This window comes from Nerophis lumbriciformis, linkage group LG24, assembly GCF_033978685.3.
Source record: "Nerophis lumbriciformis linkage group LG24, RoL_Nlum_v2.1, whole genome shotgun sequence".
Classification (NCBI taxonomy): Eukaryota; Metazoa; Chordata; class Actinopteri; order Syngnathiformes; family Syngnathidae; genus Nerophis; species Nerophis lumbriciformis.
In genome coordinates, this window is record NC_084571.2 from 15,695,001 (window position 1) to 15,722,497 (window position 27,497).

At 38.2% G+C, this 27,497-nt stretch overlaps 1 protein-coding gene across 7 annotated transcripts in view; it reads right to left on the reverse strand.

The window, feature by feature from the left end:
- hoxb3a (homeobox B3a) overlaps positions 1-27,497 on the reverse strand; it is a 105,558-nt gene that overhangs the window by 1,388 nt on the left and 76,673 nt on the right. For 6 of the 7 annotated variants that reach the window (XM_072915966.1, XM_061981653.1, XM_072915964.1 and 3 more), the window contains 2 exons: positions 25,809-26,437; positions 16,058-18,178 (listed from right to left, as the gene is read on the reverse strand). In XM_072915966.1, the coding sequence (XP_072772067.1) occupies positions 17,316-18,178; positions 25,809-26,337 (1,392 nt within the window). In that variant the 5' untranslated portion in view covers positions 26,338-26,437 and the 3' untranslated portion in view covers positions 16,058-17,315. Of the gene's footprint in view, positions 1-16,057; positions 18,179-25,808; positions 26,438-27,497 lie in introns of those variants that run through there. The other variant, XM_072915965.1, reaches the window with a different exon arrangement.

Here is a 27,497-nt window from a genome sequence, read left to right on the forward strand (position 1 = left end):
ACATCTCACTGTAAGTCACTAGTGCTAACACATTTGTAGTGTTTTTATTTGCCTAAAATCATTCATATTTGTAAATGTTTGTGTATTTAACCACATCATTAAGTTGTATATTTAACTACATTATTAATACATTTTATTCCAAAAAGTGCTTCCAAAGTCGCACAACACTTTGACACTGACATGTGTCATCTCACTGTAAGTCACTAGTGCTAACAGATATTATTGTAGTGTTTTTATTTGCTTAAAATCGTTCATATTTGTACATTTTTGTGTGTTTAACCACATCATTAAGTTGAGTACTTAACCACATCATTAATACATGTTATTCCAAAAAGTGCTTCTAAAGTTGCACAAAACTTTGACACTGACATGTGTCATCTCACTAGTGCTAACAGATATGATTGTAGTGTTTTTTATGTGCTTAAAGTCATTCATATTTGTAATTTTTTGTGTATTTAACAACAGCATTAAGTTGTGTATTCAACACAACTTAAGTTTATTCCAAAAAGTGCTTCTAAAGTCGCACAAAACTTAATCAGTGACATGTGACATCTCACTGTAACTTACTAGTGCTAACATATATGGTTGTAGTGATTTTATTTGCTTGAAATCATTCATATTTGTAATTATTTGTGTATATAACCACAGCATTAAGTTGTGTATTTAACACAACTTAATTGTATTTCAAAAAGTCATTTTAAATTCGCACAAAACTTTGACACTGACATGCGTCATCTCACTCTAACTCACTCGCGCCAACAGATGATTGTAGTGTTTTTAATTGGCTTAAAATAGTTCATATTTGTACTTTTTTTGTGTATTCAACCTAATTATTTATACATTTTATTCCAAAAAGTGCTTCTAAAGTCGCACAAAACTTTGACACTGACATGCGACATCTCACTGTAACTCACTAGTGCTAACAGTTACGATAGGAGTGTTTTTTATTTGCTTAAAATCATTCATATTTGTAATTTTTTGTGTACTTAACCACAGCATTAAGTTGTGTATTTAACACAACTTAATTGTATTACAAAAAGTCTTTTTAAATTCGCACAAAACTTTGACACTGACATGCGACATCTCACTGTAATTCACTAGTGTTAACAGATATGATTGTAGTGTTTTTTTATGTGCTTAAAATCATTCATATTTGTAATTTTTCATGTATTTAACCACAGCATTAAGTTGTGTATTCAGCACAACTTAAGTTTATTCCAAAAAGTGCTTTTAAAATCGCACAAAACTTAATCAGTGGCATGTGACATCTCACTATAACTTACTAGTGCTAACATTAATGATTGTAGTGTTTTTATTTGCTTAAAACCGTTCATATTTGTACGTTTTTGTTTGTTTAACCACATCATTAAGTTGAGTGCTTAACCACATTATTAATACTTTTTTTTTTTCCAAAAAGTGCTTCTAAAGTCGCACAAAACTTCTCACTCTAACTCGCTAGTGCTAAGAGTTCAACAAAGGGTTAACATGCTTTTTATTTGGCTTTTCTTTTCCTCTTTTAGTTACCTTTCTGCAATACGTGTTATTATTATTATTTTCTCTACATGAACGATAATAAGAGCCTTAAAGATCACACGTACACACTTAAGCACACGATTCTTAATAAAAAACATTTTAACATTTTCAATAAAAAAAAAAAATAAAGAAAAAAATAATAATAATAAAATAAAATAATAATAATAATAATAATAATAAATAAGACAAGAATCGACTTATCTACCCCCAACTAATTTTAAAGTTAAAATCTTAATGTTAACTTTTGATAATTGAGTTGAATTACATTGCTTTATTTTTGGACTAAAAATAAACTTGGACTTTTCTGGGCAAGTTGCTTAATAAAACGATCTTATTGTGTGTAAAATGTGAACAAGTGAGATGTTTTTGCTAAAATATTTGAGTTAAAAACCTTTAATTTGGTGTTTTTTGGCCCACAATCGGACTCCGGCGGACTTTTCCCCTCCGAACACGAACCCTCGTGTCCTTTTTTACGAGGCCATAAATTCCACGTAATCTCTGCTCGTTTCAGCTTTTATTGTCTGCGAGCACAAGTCCGATGTCGGAGGAAGTGTGGCGATTATTTATGGCCGCAGATTTATGTCGCCACAGGCGCCTCTCGCAGAAAGTGAAAGTGAAAGTGAAAGCTGGAGACTTTCTCCTACTTCCATGCGTGTTAAATACTCGCGTAATAAAATCACACTTTATTGTTTCACCTTCTTTGTTTTGTCCACCACTTCTCAGATGATGTCCACCCCCCCCCCACCCACACCCCATCCCGGGGAGGGGCGGGCGGGGTTTGGGGGGGACTTAATTATTGAGTTTACATTTTAATAAATACATCTGCTGGTCAATAATATTCCACTTCGGAGGACGTGATACAATTCTGTATTGTAAGGGGGGGGGGGGGCTACAAAAAAAAAGGCGGGGGGGGGGCTGCTAAGGGGGCGTCGCCTTAAGGTGATGGGGGAGGGGTGTGAGAGACAGGGAGTGTATTATTATCTTGAACTTGTATCATTGTTTAATTACAGGGACATAAAAGCACTTCTGTAATGTGGGGAGGCGGGGGGGGGGGGGGGCGTGACAAAAAATAAAGTTGCCTTACGATACTTGCCTTACGATAGGTGCCACAGAGAGGCAGAGTAAAAATAAATAAATACGATCAGCTCCTCAACAATATTTAAATTGAGGGTATGTAAATAAAGTACTTTTTTTCAGGAGGGGGGGAGGGGGGCGTGACAAAAAATAAAATTGATTTAGAGGGGGGGGGGCACATTAGGGTGCGAGAAGCAGGGTAAAAATAAAAAAAATATGATCAGCTCCTCAACAATATTTAAATTCAGAGTAAAAAATAAAATGTTTTTGTTTGGGGGGGGCGTGACAAAAAATAAAGTTGCCTTAGAGGGGGGGGGGGGGGGGGCACAATAGGTGCCACAGAGAGGCAGGGTCAAAATAAATAAATACGATCAGCTCCTCCACAATATTTAAATTCAGGGTACATAAATAAAGTGTTTTTTCAAAGGGGGAGCGTGAAACTAAATAAAATTGCCTTAGAGGGGGGGCACATTAGGGTGTGAGAGGCAGGGTAAAATAAATAAATACGATCAGCTCCTCAACAATATTTAAATTCAGGGTACGTAAATAAAGTGTGTTTTCAAGGGGGCGTGAGAAAAAATAAAGTTGCCTTAGAGGGGGGGCACGATAGGTGCCATAGGGGTCCGAGAGGCAGGGTAAAAATAAATAAATACGATCAGCTCCTCAACAATATTTAAATTCAGGGTACATAAATAAAGTGGTTTTTTTCGGGGTGGAGGGCGTGAGAAAAAATAAAGTTGCCTTAGAGGGGGGGGGGGGCACGATCGGTGCCACAGGAGTCCGAGAGGCAGGGTAAAATAAATAAATACGATCAGCTCCTCAACGATATTTAAATTCAGGGTACATAAATAAAGTGTGGTTTTTTGGGGGGGCGTGACAAAAAGTAAAGTTGCCTTAGAGGGGGGGGGGGGGGGCACGATTGGTGCCACAGGGGTGCGAGAGGCAGGATAAAAATAAATAAATATGATCAGCTCCTCAACAATATTTAAATTCAGGGTACGTAAATAAAGTGTGTTTTCAGGGGGGCGTGAGAAAAAATAAAGTTGCCTTAGAGGGGGGGTGCGATAGGTGCCACAGTGGTCCGAGAGGCAGGGTAAAATAAATAAATACGATCAGCTCCTCAACAACATTTAAATTCAGGGTACATAAATAAAGTGTGTGTTTTTTTTGGGGGGGGGGGGTGACAAAAAGTAAAGTTGCCTTAGAGGGGGGGGGCACGATTGGTGCCACAGGGGTGTGAGAGGCAGGATAAAAATAAATAAATATGATCAGCTCCTCAACAATATTTAAATTCAGGGTACGTAAATAAAGTGTGTTTTCAGGGGGGCGTGAGAAAAAATAAAGTTGCCTTAGAGGGGGGGTGCGATAGGTGCCACAGTGGTCCGAGAGGCAGGGTAAAATAAATAAATACGATCAGCTCCTCAACAACATTTAAATTCAGGGTACATAAATAAAGTGTGTTTTTTTCGGGGGGGGGGGCGTGACAAAAAGTAAAGTTGCCTTAGAGGGGGGGGGGGGGGGGGGCACGATAGGTGCCACAGGGAAGCGAGAGAAAGGGTCAAAATAAATCAATACGATCAGCTCCTCAACAAAATTTAAATTCAGGGTACATAAATAAAGTGTTTTTTTCGGGCGGGTGTGACAAAAACTAAAGTTGCCTTAGAGGGGGGCGGGGGGGGGGGGGGGTACATTAGGGTGCCACAAGGGTGCGAGAGGCAGAGTAAAAATGAATAAATATGATCAATCAATCAATCAATCAATGTTTATTTATATAGCCCTAAATCACAAGTGTCTCAAAGGGCTGCACAAGCCACAACGACATCCTCGGTACAAAGCCCACATAAGGGCAAGGAAAAACTCACCCCAGTGGGACGTCGATGTGAATGACTATGAGAAACCTTGGAGAGGACCGCATATGTGGGTAACCCCCCCCCTCTAGGGGAGACCAAAAGCAATGGATGTCGAGTGGGTCTGACATAATATTGTGAGAGTCCAGTCCATAGTGGATCCAACATAATAGTAAGAGTCCAGTCCATAGTGGGGCCAGCAGGACACCATCCCGAGCGGAGACGGGTCAGCAGCGCAGAGATGTTCCCAGCCAATGCACAGGCGAGCGGTCCACCCCGGGTCCCGACTCTGGACAGCCAGCACTTCATCCATGGCCACCGGACCTGTGCCCCCCCCCCCCCTCCACAAGGAAAAGGGGAGCAGAGGAGAAAAGAAAAGAAACGGCAGATCAACTGGTCTAACAGGGGGGCTATTTAAAGGCTAGAGTATACAAATGAGTTTTAAGATGGGACTTAAATGCTTCTACTGAGGTAGCATCTCTAATTGTTACCGGGAGGGCATTCCATAGTACTGGAGCCCGAATAGAAAACGCTCTATAGCCCGCAGACTTTTTTTGGGCTCTGGGAATCACTAATAAGCCGGAGTTCTTTGAACGCAGATTTCTTGCCGGGACATATGGTACAATGCAATCGACAAGATAGGATGGAGCTAGACCGTGTAGTATTTTATACGTAAGTAGTAAAACCTTAAAGTCACATCTTAAGTGCACAGGAAGCCAGTGCAAGTGAGCCAGTATAGGCGTAATATGATCAAACTTTCTTGTTCTTGTCAAAAGTCTAGCAGCCGCATTTTGTACCAATTGTAGTCTTTTAATGCTAGACATAGGGAGACCCGAAAATAATACGTTACAGTAGTCGAGACGAGACGTAACGAACGCATGAATAATGATCTCAGCGTCGCTAGTGGACAAAATGGAACACATTTTAGCGATATTACGGAGATGAAAGAAGGCCGTTTTAGAAACACTCTTAATGTGTGACTCAAAGGAGAGAGTTGGGTCGAAAATAATACCCAGATTCTTTACTGATTCGCCTTGTGTAATTGTTTGGTTGTCAAATGTTAAGGTGGTATTATTAAATAAATGTCGGTGTTTAGCAGGACCGATAATCAGCATTTCCGTTTTCTTGGCGTTGAGTTGCAAGAAGTTGGCGGACATCCATTGTTTAATTTCATTAAGACACGCCTCCAGCTGACTACAATCCGGCGTGTTGGTCAGCTTTAGGGGCATGTAGAGTTGGGTGTCATCAGCATAACAATGAAAGCTAACACCGTATTTGCCTATGATGTTGCCTAGCGGCAGCATGTAAATACTAAAGAGTGCAGGGCCAAGAACCGAACCTTGAGGAACTCCGCACGTTACCTTAACATAGTCCGAGGTCACATTATTATGGGAGACGCATTGCATCCTGTCAGTAAGATAAGAGTTAAACCACGACAAAGCTAAGTCTGACATACCAATACGTGTTTTGATACGCTCTAATAAAATATCATGATCGACGGTATCGAAAGCAGCGCTAAGATCAAGAAGCAGCAACATAGATGACGCATCAGAATCCATCGTTAGCAGTAGATCATTAGTCATTTTTGCGAGGGCTGTCTCCGTAGAGTGATTTGCCCTGAAACCGGAAACCGGATCAGCTCCTTAACAATATTTAAATTCAGGGTACGTAAATAAAGTGTTTTTTTTTCAGGGGGGGGCGTTACAAAAAATTACGTTGCCTTAGAGGGGGGGCACGATAGGTGCCACAGGGAAGCGAGAGGCAGGGTAAAAATAAATCAATACAATCAGCTCCTCAACAATATTTAAATTCAGGGTACGTAAATAAAATGTTTTTTTTTAGGGGGGACATGACAGAAAATGAAGCTGCCTTAGAGGGGGGGTACATTAGGGTGCCACAGGGGTGCGAGAGGCAGAGTAAAAATAGATAAATATGATCAGCTCCTCAACAACATTTAAATTCAGCGTACATAAATAAAGTGTGGTTTTTTTCGGGGGGGGGGGGGGCTTGACAAAAAGTAAAGTTGCCTTAGAGGGGGGGGGGGGGGGCACGATAGGTGCCACAGGGAAGCGAGAGAAAGGGTCAAAATAAATCAATACGATCAGCTCCTCAACAAAATTTAAATTCAGGGTACATAAATAAAGTGTGGTTTTTTCGGGGGGGGGGGGGGGCGTGACAAAAACTAAAGTTGCCATAGAGGGGGGGGGGGGGTACATTAGGGTACCACAAGGGTGCGAGAGGCAGAGTAAAAATGAATAAATATGATCAACTCCTTAACAATATCTAAATTCAGGGTACGTAAATAAAGTGTGTTTTTTTCAGGGGGGGGTGCGTGACAAACAATTAAGTTGCCTTAGGGGGGGGGGCACGATTGGTGCCACAGGGAAGCGAGAGGCAGGGTAAAAATAAATCAATACAATCAGCTCCTCAACAATATTTAAATTCAGGGTACGTAAATAAAATGTTTTTTTTAGGGGGGACATGACAGAAAATGAAGCTGCCTTAGAGGGGGGGTACATTAGGGTGCCACAGGGGTGCGAGAGGCAGAGTAAAAATAAATAAATATGATCAGCTCCTCAACAACATTTAAATTCAGGATACATAAATAAAGTGTGTTTTTTTCGGGGGGGGGAGTGACAAAAAAAGTAAAGTTGCCTTAGAGTGGGGGGCTCGATGATGATGATTGCCACAGGGGTGCGAGAGGCACGGTAAAAATAAATAAATACGATCAGCTCCTCAACAATATTTAAATTCAGGATACATAAATAAAGTGTGTTTTTTTCGGGGGGGGGGGGGGGGACAAAAAGTAAAGTTGCCTTAGAGTGGGGGGCTCGATGATGATGATTGCCACAGGGGTGCGAGAGGCACGTTAAAAATAAATAAATACGATCAGCTCCTCAACAATATTTAAATTCAGGGTACGTAAATAAAGTGTTTTTTGAGGGGGCGGCAATACAAAAAATAAAGTTGCCTTAGAGGGGGGGCACGATAGGTCTCTAACAGGGGTGCAGTTTTTACTAAACAAAGTTTTTTCTCCTGCCTCGGTGGTCATGTGACGAAACAAACTCGTCCATTTCCCACTTTTTTGCAACACATGCTTTGGTTTTTGTGCCACCTTCTGGACCAGACTACTGACAAAGACCAACATAAATTTGTCTTTACTTTTTTAAAACGCTGCATGCTAGCTGCTATGCTAGCTGCTATGCTAGCTGCTATGCCACGCTTGCGTAACACGACGACATCCACGGAGAAGGTGCGCTATATATAAATAGTTTCATCCAACAAAACAATCATGTGACACATTTAGTAACCCTTCTCACTAGCCAGCTAACAGTTAGCATCCTTCCTCCACACTAAAACAAACATGACTCTTTTACACTGGTAAATAAATGTACTTTTTCATATTTACATAAACATCAATTCATGCTTCACAACAAACATCATTTGTTTTCTTCTACCAAGTCCTCAAGATCAGAATTTAAGAAGAAGATTACATTTTTATGTTGTAAATAATTATTTAGACCATCACACGATGATCGTGTTATTTTTGTACAACTGACAAAGTTGACTGCCAAAACAAACAGGAGCCCGCCTACAAATTTCAAATCGGCCAATAGAATCATCGGAACTCCATAGAACAGGAAGTTGGACTTTGTGCGTCTTTTATTGTTTGTGCTGGGAATCATTTCAGTGTAACACCAATCGATGGACGGACATAAAAGTGGAAACAGAGTCGGGGGGCCAGAACATGGAAGGTATAAACTTTTATTTTGTAGCATTTTGTTTTCCTGTCCAGTGAGTGGCTAACGTTAGCATGTAGCTAGTCGGAGCTTGGCCAGAAATCGCGGGATTTTATGGGAATGACGAAAACTGGCGCCTGCTGGTTTTTGACGGGATTTTATTGGCTTTACGTTGGGATTGTTTGAGGTCTGAAATGATGGAATTTGCAGAACTTTTTCCCGAAAATTCTGGCAATAATTGCAATATATTTTTTCATCAATGCTAAAATGTTTCTTGACTGTAATGTTCAAGTAACCTCAAAAAAATACAGGATTTTAACACCAATTGTAAAACAAATACTGTGTTGATGTTTTATTTGTTTTATAGCACACATATTTAAAAGTAAACCCTAGATGGCAGTAAACTCTGATCAAATTACTGTTTTAATTCATTACAACTAATAATAGCGATCAATAATTATAATTAGAAACATAAACACAATGACTTCCTTATTGTCCTATTAACTACATGTCAACTAGGAAGCACTTATATACTACATTACCCAGAAGGCTTAGGGAGGGGGGGGCGTAGACAAAGACTTCCTTATTGTCATTCACAAGTTGCAGACATTCTCTTTGTATGTTTTACACTTGAAAAGTCCTAAACATTAATTTATGTTCCAACACATTTACCCCGCACGTAAACAACATTGTCAACTGTGGATTTTTGCTGGTAGACGAGAGATTATCATCACACATCAACATCTCTAACATTTGCTAGGTCAGCATTGCAAATGAAAATATGTTCTTAATGGTCTAACTCTGGATAATTAAATGTTAAATAAATATATACATGCATGTCAAATAAGTATGTGTTTATAGACTACATTACCCAGAATGCTTAGCGCTGTAGACAAAGACTTCCTTATTGTCGTCCACAAGTTGCAGACATTCTCTTGAAAAGTCTCAAACATTCATTCATGTTCCAACACATTTACTCCGCACGTTAAAACATTGTCAACTGTTGATAGCGAACTATAGCGCTTATTTTTGTTGATAAACGAGAGATTATCATCACACTTCAACATCTCTAACATTTGCTAGGTCAGCATTGGAAATTAAAATATGTTCTTAATCGTCTCACCTTGAATAAATACATGTTAAATATATAAATGCATGCCAACTAGGAAGTATGTGTTTATAGACTACATTACCCAGAAGGCTTAGCGCTGTAGACAAAGACTTCCTTATTGTCGTCCACAAGTTGCAGACATTCTCTGTGTATGTTTTACACTTGAAAAGTCTCAAAGATTAATTCATGTTGCAACACATTTACCCCGCACGTTAACAACATTGTCAAATGATGAGAGTGACTAATAGCGCTCATTTTTGCTGGTAAACGAGAATCACACTTCAACCTCTCTAACATTTGCTAGGTCAGCATTGCAAATGAAAATATGTTCTTAATGGTCTAACTCTGGATAATTAAATGTTAAATAAATATATACATGCATGTCAAATAAGTATGTGTTTATAGACAACATTACCCAGAAGGCTTAGCGCTGTAGACAAAGACTTCCTTATTGTCGTCCACAAGTTGCAGACATTCTATTTGTGTGTTTTACACTTGAAAAGTCTCAAACATTCATTTATGTTCCAACACATTTACTCCGCACGTTAACAACATTGTCAACTGTTGATAGCGAACTATAGCGCTTATTATTGTTGGTAAACGAGAGATTATCATCACACTTCAACATCTCTAATATTTGCTAGGTCAGCATTGCAAATGAAAATATGTTCTTAATGGTCTTTCCCTGGATAAATGCATGTTAAATATATAAATGCATGTCAAGGAGGAAGTATGTGTTGTATACTACATTACCCAGAAGGCTTAGCGTTGTAGACAGAAACAGGAAGTAGGTGTGGTTTAATTGATAAATAGTTGATTTATGGTTTTATGTTGTTATTTTTCTATGTAAAGTCTGATTTGTTGAAGAAGTTGCACTCAACTATCCAATAAGTTGCACAGGTTGGTTACTTTTGCGCAAGTTAAAACACGTTTTGTCAGTATTCTAGTGGGCAGGTTGCGAGTGTTTGCACAGACTGTTGACACAACTTGCTGAGTTTGGGAATGTTGCTCTTTTATTCATTGCTTAGTACCTTCAAACAGTCAACCTGGCGCCAACAAAGTCACATTTTACTCCAAACACTCAAATCAAAAGTTGCCAAAGGGCAAAGAAAGACGTCGTTAAAAAACTTTTCCATTTGTTTTCATGTTGGTTGATCATTTCCCCGCATGTTCCTGTACGTGTCGGGGCATTTATGTACAGTACAAGGTCGTTGCAGGAAGGTCAAAACTACTTTTTCCTATCAAAGTACAAGAACTCAAATGTAACTTCGGTACAGTCGACAAGAAGAAACACAATGTTGTTTTTTTCTCTCTCACGACAGGTCAATGCTAGAAAAGTACAGTTTTTGTCCTCAATATAAATACATGAAGGATAAATAATGCAAATACAAAACTGGCTATAACAAATAAATATTTCATATGAATGCTCACTTCGACTCCAAAGACTCTTTGATTGGAGGGCCGTTCGTCCTCAAAATAACATTTTATTTTTTTGTTTTTTATTTTTAATTTTTTTTACTTTTACCCATCAAAATGTAAACTCTAAGTGCAACATTGATGCACGGAAGTGAAAAGCCTGCGTGGACAAATTAGCGCTTTATCAGCGAAACATCACGGGGCACAGAGTGGGCCAAACGCTCTTTTAAAGGGGAACCCCACTTTTTTTTTTAAATTCACAATCCTTATGTTTTTTTCTTTTTATGCATTCTAAGTAGTAAAATACTGCAAGTAAGAGGTGGCTAACAATACAGATGATGGGAGTACTCTATCGCGCCCATAAAAAACATCCAAAAAGCACCAACAATACTCCATTTACATGTCAAATATTAACAAGTATTAGCAATATTGTTATTATAAGTGCTAATGCAGACTGCAGAGAGCTAACTAGCTTATGCTGCCATATTGACATATTGAGCTGCTGCATGGCCTCTGAGTTGGTGAAAGTTAATTCTAGATTATAAATCATGCCTCTCACCTGGATAGTAGAAGGTTGTGGACATAAACCCACAAATTGGTCAACCTTTTGTGAGGATTATGATGAATTGTTGATGTTAAGAGGAAGATACAAACATCCCATCAGTCTTTATCCTATTGAGAGCAGACATTGTACAGTAAGTGATTGTTTTTGTTTGTATATCTTGTTTAGCACATGATGCTTAGTGTTTGACTAAAGCTGCATCTGTTGAGCACACAACTTTTAAAACTTGTAGATCATCCTCCTTATATTCAGGCTCAAAAATAGAAGTTTCTGGATCATCATTTGTCCCAAAGTAGTCTTTGTTGTCTCTCATCAAGTCTGACATAATTAGTAGTTTTGTTGTTGTTGAAGGGAAAGTGAACGTTGTGATGCATCTGTGTCTGCTTAAAATGACAAAAATATGTAAATATTACATGTTATTATGAATGTATGCTATAGGCGGAATAGAGCGACTCCAAATAGTTCCATTGTTGGCTGACTCTTGCTAGCGTTTATTAACGATTTATAATAAAAAAGGAAAACATTAATGTGTTCTTGTTTAACATAAATATTACATGGTATTATGACTGTTACTAGATACTACATATATACTTACAGCGTGTATATAAAATATTGATGGAGGTTTTTGGAGGTTTTTAAACACTTTATAGGCGGAAAAGAACGACTCATTGTTGGCTGACTCTTGTTAGCATGTATTAATGATTTAGAATAAAAAAGAAAAAATGTATGTTCTTGTCTTACATAAATCCATCCATCCATCCATCCATCCATTTTTTACGGCTTGTAATATTACATGTTATTATGAATGTTACTAGATACTACATATATACTTACAGCGTGTATATAAACCTTGATGGGGGGTTTTGGAGGTTTTTAAGCACTTTATAGGCGTAAAAGAGCAGCTCAAAATAGTTCAATTGTTGGCTGACTCTTATTATTTGCGATTTAGAATAAAAAAGAAAAAAAACTATGCGTTCTTGTCTTGCATAAATATTACATGTTATTATAAATTTTACTAGATACTACATCTTTATTTACCGTGTGTATATAAAACATTGATGGACGATTTTGGATGTTTTTAAGCGAATCCAAATAGTTCCATTGTTGGCTGACACTTGCTAGCGTTTCTTAACGATTTAGAATTAAAAAATTAAAAACGTATGTGTTCTTGTCTAACATAAATAGTACATGTTATTGTGACTGTTACTAGATACTACATCTATACTTACAGTGTGTATATAAAACATTGATGGAGGTGTTTGGATGTTTTTAAGCGCTTTATAAGCAGAAAAGAGCAACTCCAAATAATTAAATTGTTGGCTGACTCTTGCTAGCATTTAATTACGATTTAGAATACGTAAAAAAAAGGCTTTGTCCCAAATAAAGATTGTGAATGATGGGTAAAATTCCCCCAAAGGTGCAGTTCCCCTCTAACATTGAGATTGTTCCTTCTAAAACCCAAACTGTTCTCCCGGATCGTTCCAACAAATAAAGGCGACCCTGGTCAACAACATCAGCTGGGACTCTGTCACATGCATTGTTCAAATATATATACCCTGTGTCCATTTGCAAAGTCCAGACGTGAACCTTGTCCACGTGAACGAGAAGGAGACAGCAGAAGATCGATAAAGAGTATCGTCCGCTCTCGTGTACCCTGTATCCACCATGTGCCAAAAGAAGTGGTAGAAAAAGATGCCAACAACCGCTAGCTAGCTTAGCATCGCTGTCTTGCTCCAAGGCCCATATGCTAAAGTACTACTACTAGTACTACGTACTACTGTAGTAGTAGTGGGGAAGGGGACTGTGTCAGCCTTGGACGTATCGCAGATGCATGGTAGAAAATATGTGCTATCGTCGGATATCAGACACAGTGTCCGTATCGCACCATGTCCACACCAACAGCATTTTTTCCAAACCACTCCACAGGATGACACCTTTGATACTACACGGGTAATGATACCAGAATTCAGTGGTCAATCACAATGTCAGTAAATATCTTTAATCACTCTTTATAAGTAGGGGTGTCCTGGTAGATACTGATGTCCGATATCGTGGAAAAAACAAGTATGTAACGATATGTCATTGTGTGTAAAATGTGTGATATCATGTGCGATACAAGCAGAGCGTTTACTAGTGTGTGATACAAGCAGTCCTACACAGTCTGTACTAGTGTGTGATATCATGTGTGATACAAGCGGTCCTGCAGAGTGTTTTCTAGTGTGTGACATCATGTGCGATACATGCAGTGTTGACTAGTGTGTGATATAATGTGCGATAAAAGCAGAGTGTTTACCAGTGTGTGATATCATGTGCGATACAAACAGAGTGTTTACTAGTTTGTGATATCATGTGCGATACAAGCAACCCTGCAGAGTGTTTACTTGTGTGTGATATCATGTGCGATACAAGCATTCCTGCAGCGTGTTTACTGGTGTGTAATATCATTTGCGATACAAGCAGAGTATGTACTAGTGTGTGATATCATGTGGGATACAAGCAGTCCTGCAGAGTGTTTGCTAGTGTGTGATATCATGTGCGATACAAGCAGAGTGTTTGCTAGTGTGTGATACCATGTGCGATACAAGCAGAGTGTTGACTTGGGTGTGATATCATGTGCGAAGCAAGCAGAGTGTTGACTTGGGTGTGATATCATGTGTGATACAAGCAGAGTGTTTACTAGTGTGTGATATCATGTGCGATACAAGCAGAGTGTGTACAAAGATGACAGACAGTTAACATCTAAATGTCCTCTAATACACACACAATTTCTTCTATTTTACTAAAGTCATTTACAAAAGGTAAACATGCTAGGCGAATAGGAGCTAGCAGCTACACAACAGCTAAGCACACATTAGCACACGAGCTACACATAGGTAACAATCATTGAACAATAAAAGGTGACATGTGTCAATATAAACAAATCATTATAGTTACATATTACTTACACATACAAAGTATCCTAGGCAGATTAGAAAGTATCCAGTAACAAACGTAACCGCACCATTCGACATACTGCATCATGAGCTTAACTTCATAAAAAATTTTCGTCAAAAAACAAAAACAATTAGCCCAGCACTTCAACTTAAAGACAGCATAAGTCCATTCCAGACGATTAATAATGAATACATTTGTGATTTCATAACTAGCATTGCTCTGTCTGACTCATTTCTCTTGATCAAACCTTTTATAACATTCACACTACTAAATATCACAAGTATGTGTGATATCATGTCAACATCGGTATCAGCCAGTGCTCAATAAGAGTATCTTATCAGAAGTGGACAGGTTGTATCAGGACACCCCTAAATCTAAGTCAAACAATGAAATAATTAGAACAAATTCATTAAATGCAGGTCAAATAAGAAATAAGAAGTCAAAAAGCTCACTTTTATGCATCAGCAGACAAACGTTGAATCAGCACTGTTGACAAATCTGGTGAGTTTTAGTAAAAGGTCAGTGTTGGCGTGGACATGGTCTGGTGTGGACATGGTCTGGTGTGACGGCAGGAGAGGAGAAGAGAACGCAGGGACGCAACTCAGTGGTTTTTTTTAGGGCAGCCAGTGCAGACACACACTGGACTTACACACACACGTGTGTGTCATCTGAACCAGCTGCTGGGTCTGGTCTGACACTATCTGGACCTGACCCAAAGAAGTACTTAGGCAAGTCAGGCGCTCGGTTTCTACTATGTCACAATGCAAGACTGCAGTATCACTGCTCACTCATACATCCTTTTTCCTACGCTTCGGACTCTGCGGCTTAAAGTCTGGTGTGGCTAATATATGGAAAAATATTATTTCTTTAAAATTTTGTAGGTATGGTTTATATACCGGCGCACTCTATAGTCCGGAATATATATATATATATATATATATATATATATATATATATATATATATATATATATATATATATATATATATATATATATATATATATATATATAAATATACATATATATACATACATATTTATGTATGTACTGTATGTATATACATATATGTATTTATGTAACAATTTTTATAAATACATGTATGTATGTATGTATGTTTATATATATATATATATATATATATATATATAAACATATATATACATATATGTATGTATATACATACATACATATGTATATATATATATATATATATATAAACATATATATACATATATGTATGTATATACATACATACATATATATATATATATATATATATATATATATATAAACATATATATACATATATGTATGTATATACATACATACATTATATATATATATATAAACACATATATACACATGTATGTATTTATGTATCTATATTTATACATAGAGTATGTATGTATATATACATTTATGTATGTATGTATGTATATACATATATGTATATATGTATATTTATATATATATATATATATATACATGTGTATATATAAATATATATATATATATATATATACATATATATATATATATAAATATAAATATATACATACATATATGTATGTATTTATGTAACAATATTTATACATACATGTATGTATATATATGTATGTTTGAGTATCTAATAATAGAAAAGCACGATATAAAATCTAATGCATTATATATATATATATATATATATATATATATATATATATATATATATATATATATATATATATATAAACACACATATACACATATATGTATGTATTTATGTATCTATGTTTATACATACAGTATATATATATATATATATATATATATATATATATATACGCATTAGAGGTCTAACGGTACATGTACATTCAGTTAGTTGGGTACAGAGGTGTGAACATTCCCCTCACAGGAAGTGTTTTCGGCAACTACTCGGTAAACAAGAAGAGTGTTTGGCGAGCAGGAGTCATGGCTAGCAATCGTGCCAAGGAGAAGCTAGAGCTTGAAAACCTTCTTGATGTTCCTGTTTGGGAACACTTGGCCTTTGCGATAAAATACGTAAACAAATCAGATCACATCAGTAGAGATGGGCAACGACTAAACTATCACTACTGCACTCAAACTAAATATAAAACAATTTTTCAAAATTGTTGTATTTTCCTAAAAAAACCGAATCCTTTTTGGTAAAAAGCCAATCAGTTTTGCTTTTTGTTTCCTTTCTCTAGTCGAAAGAAGCCTAAGAGTTGACACCCAGGTATGTACCGACGTGTCTGTTACACCCATGTGTGTACCGACGTGTCTGGTTGCACCCAGGTATGTACCAACGTTACACCCAGGTATGTACTGATGTTACACCCAGGTATGTACCGACGTGTCTGGTTACACCCAGGTATGTACCGATGTTACACCCAGGTATGTACCGATGTGTCTGGTTACACCCAGGTATGTGCCGATGTTACACCCAGGTATGTACCGACGTTACACCCAGGTATGTACCGACGTGTCTGGTTACACCCAGGTATGTACCGATGTGTCTGGTTACACCCAGGTATGTACCGATGTTACACCCAGGTATGTACCGACGTTACACCCAGGTATGTACCGACGTGTCTGGTTACACCCAGGTATGTACCGATGTTACACCCAGGTATGTACCGACGTGTCTGGTTACACCCAGGTATGTACCGACGTTACACGCAGGTATGTACCAACGTTACACCCAGGTATGTACCGACGTGTCTGGTTACACCCAGGTATGTACTGACGTTACACCCAGGTATGTACCGATGTTACACCCAGGTATGTACCGACGTTACACCCTAACACACACCTTGGATTCTGATCTTTTGTTGTCTCGTCATTGACCTCTCAGGGTTCAGTTTCCCCCCCCCGTCAACAAGTCCCTGGTCGGACTCTAGCTTCTCTGCAACTTAAAACCAGGTAAGCGCAAGAAAAAGGGTCAGGAACAAACCACTGAATCGCTTCACCGTGTCTTCTTCCTTTCCTTCACGTCAAACCTCTACCCCCAGGTAAGCCCCGCCCCTGTGTTAGTAAGTCTGTTAACGAGTCACATTACTTGTTTCGTGTGATCCGTCTTCCTGCTCCTCCCATCCAACTACAGGTGAGTGAGCTTGGGTGCCTCTTGAATTCTGCCCTGAGTCGAGGTGTGGTGCGCTGACAGCTCCTGGTATGTGGGGTGCGTGGGCGGGTCACAGGCACCCTGAGGGACCCCTCCACTCACATGATGCTGGTTAGCAGCTGACATGGGCCCCACGCCATTGTAGTCCATGGTCTGGTGATGTGTAGGCGTGGGGCCCAGGTGGTTCAAGCCATACATAGACGGCCCCGAGCCGGGCATGGGTTCCACGTAGCTGCCACCCCCTACGTACACCGGACTTGCCTGCATGTTGGGGGCGGTCCCAAAGCTGGCATTGTTGGCCTGCACCATGTTATGGTGAGGATGGGGCTCGCCGTAGTCTTGATCCTGGTGACTGTACTTCTGTTGGGGAGGGCAGCCCTTCATGGGGAGGTTGGAGTAGGCAGTCGACATGGAGTAAGACACTCCTTGGTGAGGTTTACCAAAGGATGGGGGAGATGGAGCATCAAAGCCGGAGCCACCTCCTCCTACCAAGGGGTGCATGGAGTTAAGGAAGCCGGCAGAGGATTGCATGGGCAGAGGCGGCGAGCCGGTCGGGGAAGGTCCTCCTGAGCTGGAACTTAATCCCTTGGATTTCTGGTCCTTTTTGTACTTCATGCGTCTGTTTTGGAACCAGATCTTGATCTGGCGCTCGGACAGGTTGAGCAGGTTTGCCATCTCCACTCGCCGAGGACGGCAAAGGTAGCGGTTGAAATGGAACTCCTTCTCCAGTTCCACCAGTTGTCCGCTGGTGTACGCCGTACGCGCCCGCTTGGACGACACCGAAGAGGCGCCGGTGGGACTCTTCTCCCCGCCGCTGCCGCTCTCGCCACCGCCCGACGCTGCCGAGAGACAAAAGAAGACGTCAGCAGAAAAAACAAGACTTGCTGAAACGTGTTCGAGAATCTAGTCGCCTTTTCAACCGTTCCGTTGGGAGGAGTCTGACTTGACCGACAACCCGGCAGTCAAGTCATCAGATACTGAAACCCTTCTAGGTGAGTACCTGAGTACCCGAGGACCTCAGCGGGGCAGGTGTGTTAGGATAAGGTTTAGAGATGGTGCCACTACTGGCATACCGTGCCACTGCACACCTATGGCTGACCTGAGGCCCTCATCGGCCCTGGCGGGACAAAGATGTAGCTTTGACCCCTTCAACAACAATGATGATCTTTCACCTGAACTGAAACCTTCTTATGGAGTTCACTTTCTGTAGATCAGAAGTATTCAACTGCAATTCCAACAGGTCCAGATAAAGACCTAATGGAAGGAGGTCCGAGAACACGTGCTCTGTACCGGTCTCACTTGTCTCCTTTCTGCATTTACAGTCACCATGTTTACCGCCTGGTCATGTTCGATGGTTTACCTCCCTTGCAATTGGTCAGTGTATTTCCTGTTTTGATCAAGGAGTATGGTAAAGTCTATGAAAACTGCAAAGGTCAAAATAAAGCAATCTTGCAAAACTTCAAGTACTTAATAAGTGACTATGGGTCCAGGTCCTTGTAGTATGGCCTCTGGGTCTGGATTTTGACCACGGTCTACCAGTTAGTGACTCCTGCTCTGGTTTGAGCTGAGGCCAAGCATGGCAGGGCCAATCGGAGGACTTGCTCCTACTGAAGGAGAAAACTGCAGTCCTCTGATGCACATGTAGCATACCGTGCCACTGCACACCTATGGTGGACCTGAGGCCCTCATCTGCCTTGGCGGGACAAAGATGTAGCTTTGACCCTTCGACAACAATGATGATCTTTCACCTGAACTGAAACCTTCTTACGGCGTTCACTTTCTGTGGATCAGAAGTATTCAACTAAAATTCCAACAGGTCCAGATAAAGACTTAATGGAAGGAGGTCCAAGAACGCATCCTCTTTGGAGTATTCACACAATGAGATTTCTTTATTGGTGGGGATCCCCATTAGCATACATACTAGCATACATACTAGCATACATACTAGCATACAGTGGACAACAGTTCTGAGTATCTGGAGCTCCAAGTTGTTGGGATTAGTGTACAGGTGGAGAATATTGTGTCTGGTATTAGTTGTCAAGGCGGCAGTTATTAAGAGATGAAGAATGCTGCCGGCCGTTGGAAGCTAAATTGCATCTTGGCTCTGAGACAAATCGCCGTAGCAACAACAGCTGTGCTTTGACATTCTTATTGAATTCATTTTCAGAATGATTATCTTCGACACATAATAAATGATCTTTGCGAAAGTCTTTCATAGGCTTGTTGACCTTTTAAACGAGCTGGACAACAGTACAAGTGTGTTGCTATGCTAACTGCTACACAACCCCCGACGTGATACGATATATTGTACAGCCGCTGAACTGTCAGCTTCTTTGTTGTGCTAAAAACGTGCTAGTTTCTATGTTGTGCTAAAAACGTGCCAGCTTCTTTCTTGTGCTAAAAGCATGCTAACTACTTTGTTGTGCTAAAAAAGTGCTAGCTTCTTTGTTGTGCTAAAAACGTGCTAGCTTCTTTGTTGTGCTAAAAACGTGCAAGGTTCTTTGTTGTGCTAGAAACGTGCTAGTTTCTATGTTGTGCTAAAAACATGCTCGCTTCTGTTGTGCTAATAGCATGCTAACTTCTTTGTTGTGCTAATAGCATGCTAACTTCTTTGTTGTGCTAATAATGTGCTAGCTTCTTTGTTGTGCTAAAAACGTGCTAGCTTCTTTGTTGTGTCAAAAACATGCTAGCTTCTCTGTTGTGCTAAAAACATGCTAGCTTCTCTGTTATGCTAAAAACATGCTAACCTCTATGTTGTGCTAAAAACGTGCTAGCGTCTTTGTTGTGCATTTTTTGTACACACTGCATTTTAAAACGCTGTATTTTAACAAACTGAATTATTGTAGCTGAGATAGGCTCCAGCACCCCAGCGACCCCGAACGGGACAAGCGGTAGAAAATGGATGAATGGAATTATTAAACACACACAATATATATATATCACTTTTTTTCTTCAAATGAAATTATCAGTATAATTTCATATACAAAAATTCAGTCCACAAAATTAAAACGAAAAAATTTAGTGACATGAATTTAGTGTCAAAAAAAGTTTTGGCAAAACTATAATCAACAGGCGCAAAATGCAAATATTGTAATTGACCGCAATTTTAGAATTTGCATGGGAATGTTAAACTCTACCAAGATTTTATAATTAAAAAAAAAGTGACTGCATAGAAAATTATCAACAAACCTTTTTTTTTAAATTTTATTCTTTCTGAATTTATTTTATTGTATTTAATTTTAATTTTAATTTTAATTTTAATTTTAATTTTAATTTTAATTTTAATTTTAATTTTAATTTTAATTTCAATTTTAATTTCAATTTTAATTTTAATTTCAATTTTAATTGTAATTTTAATTTTAATTTTAATTTAATTAAAACATTTTTTTAATTTTTTTATTATACTTTTTTATTATTTTATTTCTAGTTTTATTTTTATTTATATTTTATTTGTATTTTCTATTATTTAATTTATTTTATTTTATTATTTTTTTATTATTTTATTTGTACAATTTCTTTGTAACTTGTTTTATTTTATTTATTTATTAATTATTATTAATATTTATTTTTTTAAATGTGTATTAGTTTTTAATTTTTTTTAAATTTTTTTTATTTTATGTATTTTTTTAAAACAAACAATTTTTTAATCTTATTGTACTTTTTTTCTATAAAATATAGAAATATTATATTTTTAATATTTTAATTAATAGGTTTAAAAAGAATAATCAAACTAAGTACACTAACTCAAAGAACAGTTTGGAACAATTAGCATGGTTGTGTCACTCTTATTAAAGTGTTTGTGATTAGTTTGGACTCGTGTTGTGGGATCATATGCTTCTACTGTAAATATAAGAGTACAAAATCAACGAGGGTATATAATTTAAAAGTTTGAGGTAAAAATATCCGCAGTCACACAAAACTTAAGAGGATGATGGATTGTACGTGAAATTATGTGATAGTGAAAGTGAAAGTTGACATGGTCTTTGTGTCTTTAGAAGAAGATAGTTTACTGTAAAGTCACAAAGGGTGTGTTTATAGAACGACAGTGCAAGAAATTTCAAGTCAGTCCGACTCATGTGGTTTGACGACAGCACCACCATGTGGTGTATTTTGTCTGCATTTTTTGTGTGAAAGATCTGCATTTGTGTTTGAACAGTTGTATTTTGGAGATAAAGAAGAGCTGCTGATGTACGCTGACAAGTTCAGTGGTGTGGTGTTTCATTGTGTACCATTAAGTTGTTGCTACTTTTTTTTGACACTTGGTAAGAATAGTTAGCACAGGGCTGTCCCATAGCACCATCGTTAGCATTTTATTACTAGCATGCTAGCTTTAATTTTCAGGTACACAAGCATTTGACGCATGTTACAATTAATATCTCTGCATGCTAACATTAACATGCTAGCTTTATTCGCAAATTTTGCAGGTAAACACCTCAGCGTCAAATATTTTGTTATTTAACGGATGATACCTGTTAGCATGCTAACGTTAGTGTACTAGCTTTTATTTTTTGAGTTAATTTTGTAGCGCTACACCTCAGTCATATTTTGATGCTTGATGCATGCTAACATTAGCATGCTAGCATTTTAAACAATTATTTCAGGTACAAAAGTACTTGACGCAGTATAGAGTTAATATTTTACCATGCTAAAATTAGCATTTTAAATTGTGTTTTTGTTCAGGTACACAAGCACTTGACGCATGTTACAATTAATATCTCAGCATGCTAACATTAACATGCTAGCTTCTATAGCAGGTATAGAGTCATATATTTTGACATTCCACTAATCCATCCATTCATTTTCTACCGCTTGTCCCTGTAGACATACTAATGTTAGCACATTAGCTTCTTTTTTTTTAGCACATTTTTTTCATATTACTTGACAAATGGTACCTGTTAGCATGTTAACATTAGTAAGATGGATGTTTTTGTTTTAGCTAATTCTGTAGAAATACCTACACCTCAGTCATATTTTAGTACGTGATGCATGCTAACGTTAGCATGTTAGCATTTGAACCTGTTTATTTCAGGTTCACAAGCACTTGACACATGTTACAATTAATATCTCAGCATGCTAACATTAACATGCTAACTTATTTCACTATTTTAGAAGGTATAGTGTCAAATATGTTGATAATTCACTAATGCTAACACTACACATGCTAATATTAGCATGTCATTTTTTTAGCTCATTTATCTCATATTCTTGGTTACTTGACAAATGATACCTCTTGGCATGCTAACATAAGTATGATAGCTTTTTTTTTTTTTTTACTAATTATGTAGGTATCCGTACACTATAGTCATATTTTGGTACTTGATGCATGCTAAAGTTAGCATTTGAAACTGTGTTTTAAGTACACAAGCTATTGACGCATGTTACAGTTAATATCTTAGCATGCTAACATTAACATGCTAGCTACTTTAGCTAATTTAGCAGGTGTAGTGCCATATATTTTGACATTCCACTAATGCTAACTATAGACATATTAATGTTAGCATGTTAGTTTTTTTCAGCTTAGATATCCCATATTCTTGTTTACTTGACAAATTAAACCCATTAGCATGTTAACATTAGTATGGTAGTATTTTTTTAAGCTAATTCTGTAGGAATACGTACACATCAGTCATATGTTGGTACGTGATGCATGCTAACGTTAGCATGTTAGCATCTGTTTGTTTTTCAGGTACACAAACGCATGTTACAATTAATATCTCAGCATGCTAACATTAACATGCTAACTTATTTAGCAGGTACACTGTCATATATTTGGACATTCCACTAATACTAACTGTAGATTTATTAATGTTAGCGCTTAAGCTATTTTTTGAAGCTCATTTTTCTCATTTTTTTTGTTACTCGACACTATACGGCCAGCATGCTAACTGTTAGCATTGCAGCTAGTTTGGGCACTCCTAATGATAGTATTACAGGTACAGGTTTTTATGGAAGGACACCTGTTTTAGATTCTCTCTTCTGTTCAGGTTTTGGCGTCTGTCACGGATTAATGGGATTTAAAAGAAAACGTTGTAGGTTTTGGCTCGACTTGGAATACCTACACCTCAGTAAATTTTTGGTACGTCATGCATGCTAACATTAGCATGATAGCATTTGAAACGTTTTTTTTTTTCAGGTACACAAGCAATAATATCCCAGCATGATAACAATAACATGCTAGCTTTTTTTTTGGTAGTTTAGCAGATATAGTGCCATATATTTTGACATTTTACCCATGGTAACTGTAAATATACTAATGTTAGCATGTTAGCTTTTGTTTAGCTCATTTATCTCATATTCTTTGTTACTTGACAAATGATACTTGTTGGCATGCTAACATTAATATGATAGCTTTTTAAAAAAAATGATTATGTATGTATCCATACACTATAGTCATATTTTGGTACTTGATGCATGCTAAAGTTAGCATCTGAAACTGTTTTTATCAGGGACACAAGCACTTGATGCATGTACAATTAATATCCCAGAATGCTAACATTAATATGCTAGCTTCTTCAGCGGGTATAGTGTCATACATTTTGACATTTCACTAATGCTAACTGTAGACACACATAATGTTAGCATGTTAGCTTATTATTATTATTATATTATTATTATTATTATTATTATTTTAGCTCATTTATCTCATATTCTTGGTTACTTGACAAATGATACCTGTTGGCATGTTAGTATTATTATGATCAATTTTTTTTTTAGCTAATTCTGTAGAAATACCTACGCCTCGGTCATATTTTGGTAGTGATGTATGCTAACGTTAGCATGTTAGCATTTGAAACGTTTTTTTTTGTTGTTGTTTTTTTTCCAGGTACGCAAGCACTTTGACGCATCAAATCAAATCAACTTTATTTATAAAGCACATTTAAAATTTACCACAGGGGTAGCCAAAGTATGTTACAATTAATATCTCAGCAAGCTAGCATTAGCATGCTAGCTTGTTTAGCAGGTACAGTGCCATATATTTAGACATTTCACTAATGCTAACAGTAGACTTAGCATGTTAGCTGTTTTTTGAAGCTCATTTTACAAAAATGTTTTTGTTACTCGACACTATATGACAGGGGTCACCAACCTTTTTGAAACCAAGAGCTACTTCTTGGGTACTGATTAATGCGAAGGGCTACCAGTTTGATTCGCACTTAAATAAATTGCCAGAAATAGCCAATTTGCTCAATTTACCTTTAACTCTATGTTATTATTAATAATTAATGATATTTATCTTTGTGGAAACACTGATCATCTTAGAATATATAACAAATTGGACCAAGCTATATTTCTAACAAAGACAAATCATTATTTCTTCTAGATTTTCCAGAACAAACATTTTAAAAGAAATTCAAAAGACTTTGAAATAAGATTTAAATTTGATTCTACAGATTTTCTAGAATTGCCAGAATATTGTTTTTGAATTTTAATCATAATAAGTTTGAAGAAATATTTCACAAATATTATTCGTCAAAAAAACAGAAGCTAAAATGAAGAATTAAGTTATAATGTTTTTATTATTCTTTACAATAAAACATTTTTTTTTACTTGAACATTGATTTAAATTGTCAGGAAAGAAGAGGAAGGAATTTAAAAGGTAAAAAGGTATATGTGTTTGAAAATCCTAAAATCATTTTTAAGGTTGTATTTTTTCTCTAAAATTGTCTTTCTGAAAGTTATAAGAAGCAAAGTAAAAAAAATAAATGAATTCATTTAAACAAGTGAAGACCAAGTCTTTAAAATATTTTCTTGGATTTTCAAATTGTATTTGAGTTTTGTCTCTCTTAGAATTAAAAATGTCGAGTAAAGCGAGACCAGCTTGCTAGTAAATAAATAACATTTAAAAAATAGAGGCAGCTCACTGGTAAGCGCTGCTATTTGAGCTATTTTTAGAACAGGCCAGCGGGCGACTCATCTGGTCCTTACGGGCGACCTGGTGCACGCGGGCACCGCGTTGGTGACCCCTGCTATATGATAACTGTTAGCATTGCAGCTAGTTTGGGCACTCCTAATAACGGTATTACAGGTACAGGTTTTTATGGACGGACACCTGTTTTAGATTCTCTCTTCTGTTCAGGTTTTGGCGTCTGGCATGGATTCATGGGATTTAAAAAAATAAAACTTTTGGGGTTTTGGGCCGACTTGTTGGCGCGGTTGAGGTAGAGGTAGCACTTTAGCGCTTTAAAAGTTAAGGTTAAAGTACCCATGATTGTCACACGCACACACTAGGTGTGGCGAAATTATTCTCTGCATTCGACCCATCACCCTTGATCACCCCCTGGGAGGTGAGGGGAGCAGTGAGCAGCAGCGGTGGCCACGCTCGGGAATAATTTTTGGTGATTTAACCCCCAATTCCAACTCTTAATGCTGAGTGCCAAGCAGGGAGGTAATGGGTCCCATTAGCGCGGTGCATGGGAAGGAGGAGGAGGGTGTGTGTGATGAGGAGGAAGTGGGAGGCGGAGGACACACCGTTGGCCGAGGTGTTGGCGGCTGAGCAGTTTTTCTGCTTGGTGGCTTGTCGGGACTCTTTCATCCAGGGGAAGATGTGCTTGGAGGGCAGCGAGGAGGACGAGGAGGACGAGGAGGAGGAGGAGGAGGACGTTGAGGAGGAAGCGGAGGACGCGGAGGACTTGTCGGGGCCCACCGTAGGGGCGGAGGAGGCGCCGATGCTGCCCCCCGGCTGCTGATTGGCGGTACTGCCGTCGCTGAGCGTGGGGGAGGCGGGCGTGCGGCGGGGTCTCATGCAGCTGCCGCCCAGCTCCTCGCCGTCAACTACCCGCTGCTGCCGCCCGCCACTAGCAGCCAGCGACTGCAGGGAGCAGGCGGAGCCGTGGAAGGCGTCCACCTCCAGATGGGCGGCGGGCTGGAAGGCGGGCGGACGGTGCGACCCCTGCGCCTCGTAGCCCCCGAAGCCGTTGGCCGCCCCCCCCTGCGCCTGGTAGGACGGGTAGCCCGCGAAGAGCGTGGCGGCGTTGTCGTAGTACGTGCTCTTCTGCATGTCTGTCGTCTCGGGTCCTGGCTGAGAACCGCCGCCTGCAGAGCATTTGGCATCAGGGGTCACGTGACGCCGTCTCTCTGAGGCTCGCCCGCGATCTGACCTGAGAGGTTAGCAGAAGACGGAAGGAGAAACCAGAGAGATAAATCCATCTTGTGGCCATGAAAGGCAACGTGACATGAATAGGAGGCAGCGCTTTTATTCCCGCACCCCCCCGGCCCCCCCCTTCACTGCACAGCCTGCAGATGCTCCTGTGGGGGGTGGGGGGGCTCTTTCTTTACACACACACACACACACACACACACACACACACACACACACACACACACACACACACACACCCGCACGCAATATACTGTGTCTGTATGAACGCTTCACAAAATCTCCTCTTCATGTGTAATAACACGATAATAAACAAAATTTGTAATAAAACCCTTCCTGTGAACACTGTTGGTGTGTAATAACACGATAATAACAACACAACATTTCCTGTAAATCCTCTTCTTTCTCACAAACTACAAACACATGCTGTTCTCCCAAAATGGCCGACAGAATCCAATATGGCCGACTTCCTGCTTTGTTTTTTTGAAGATGGCCTCTTGAGATTTGTTTGTTGTCACGATTGACGACTTCAACACATTTCATGAGATCGGTGCAGCTTGTGTCAGGAACTAATTGTGAAATAGAAACAATCTAGGGGGCGCTGTTTAGTGATTATTAATGTTTGTGTGTGACATTATGATATGACATTTTAGTCAGGTTGTAGTTATTTAGGGGAGTTTTCATGGTTGTTATGTGTGGCTCTTTAAAATGTGTCGATTGTATCGTAATAATAATAATAATAATAATATTAAAAATATAAATAATAACAATAACACCACTAATTATAATAGTAATAATAAAAATAATAACAACATTGAAAATAACAATAACAATAAGAATAATAAGAAAAATAACAACATTAATAATTATAATAATAACAATAATAACAATAATAATAATAATATTAACAATAATAATATGAACAATAATAATGATAATAACAATAACAATGATAATATCAATAGCAACAACAATAATAATAATAGTAACAACAACAACAACAACAACAATAGTGATAATAATAACAACTATAATAATAATAATAATAACATTAACAATAA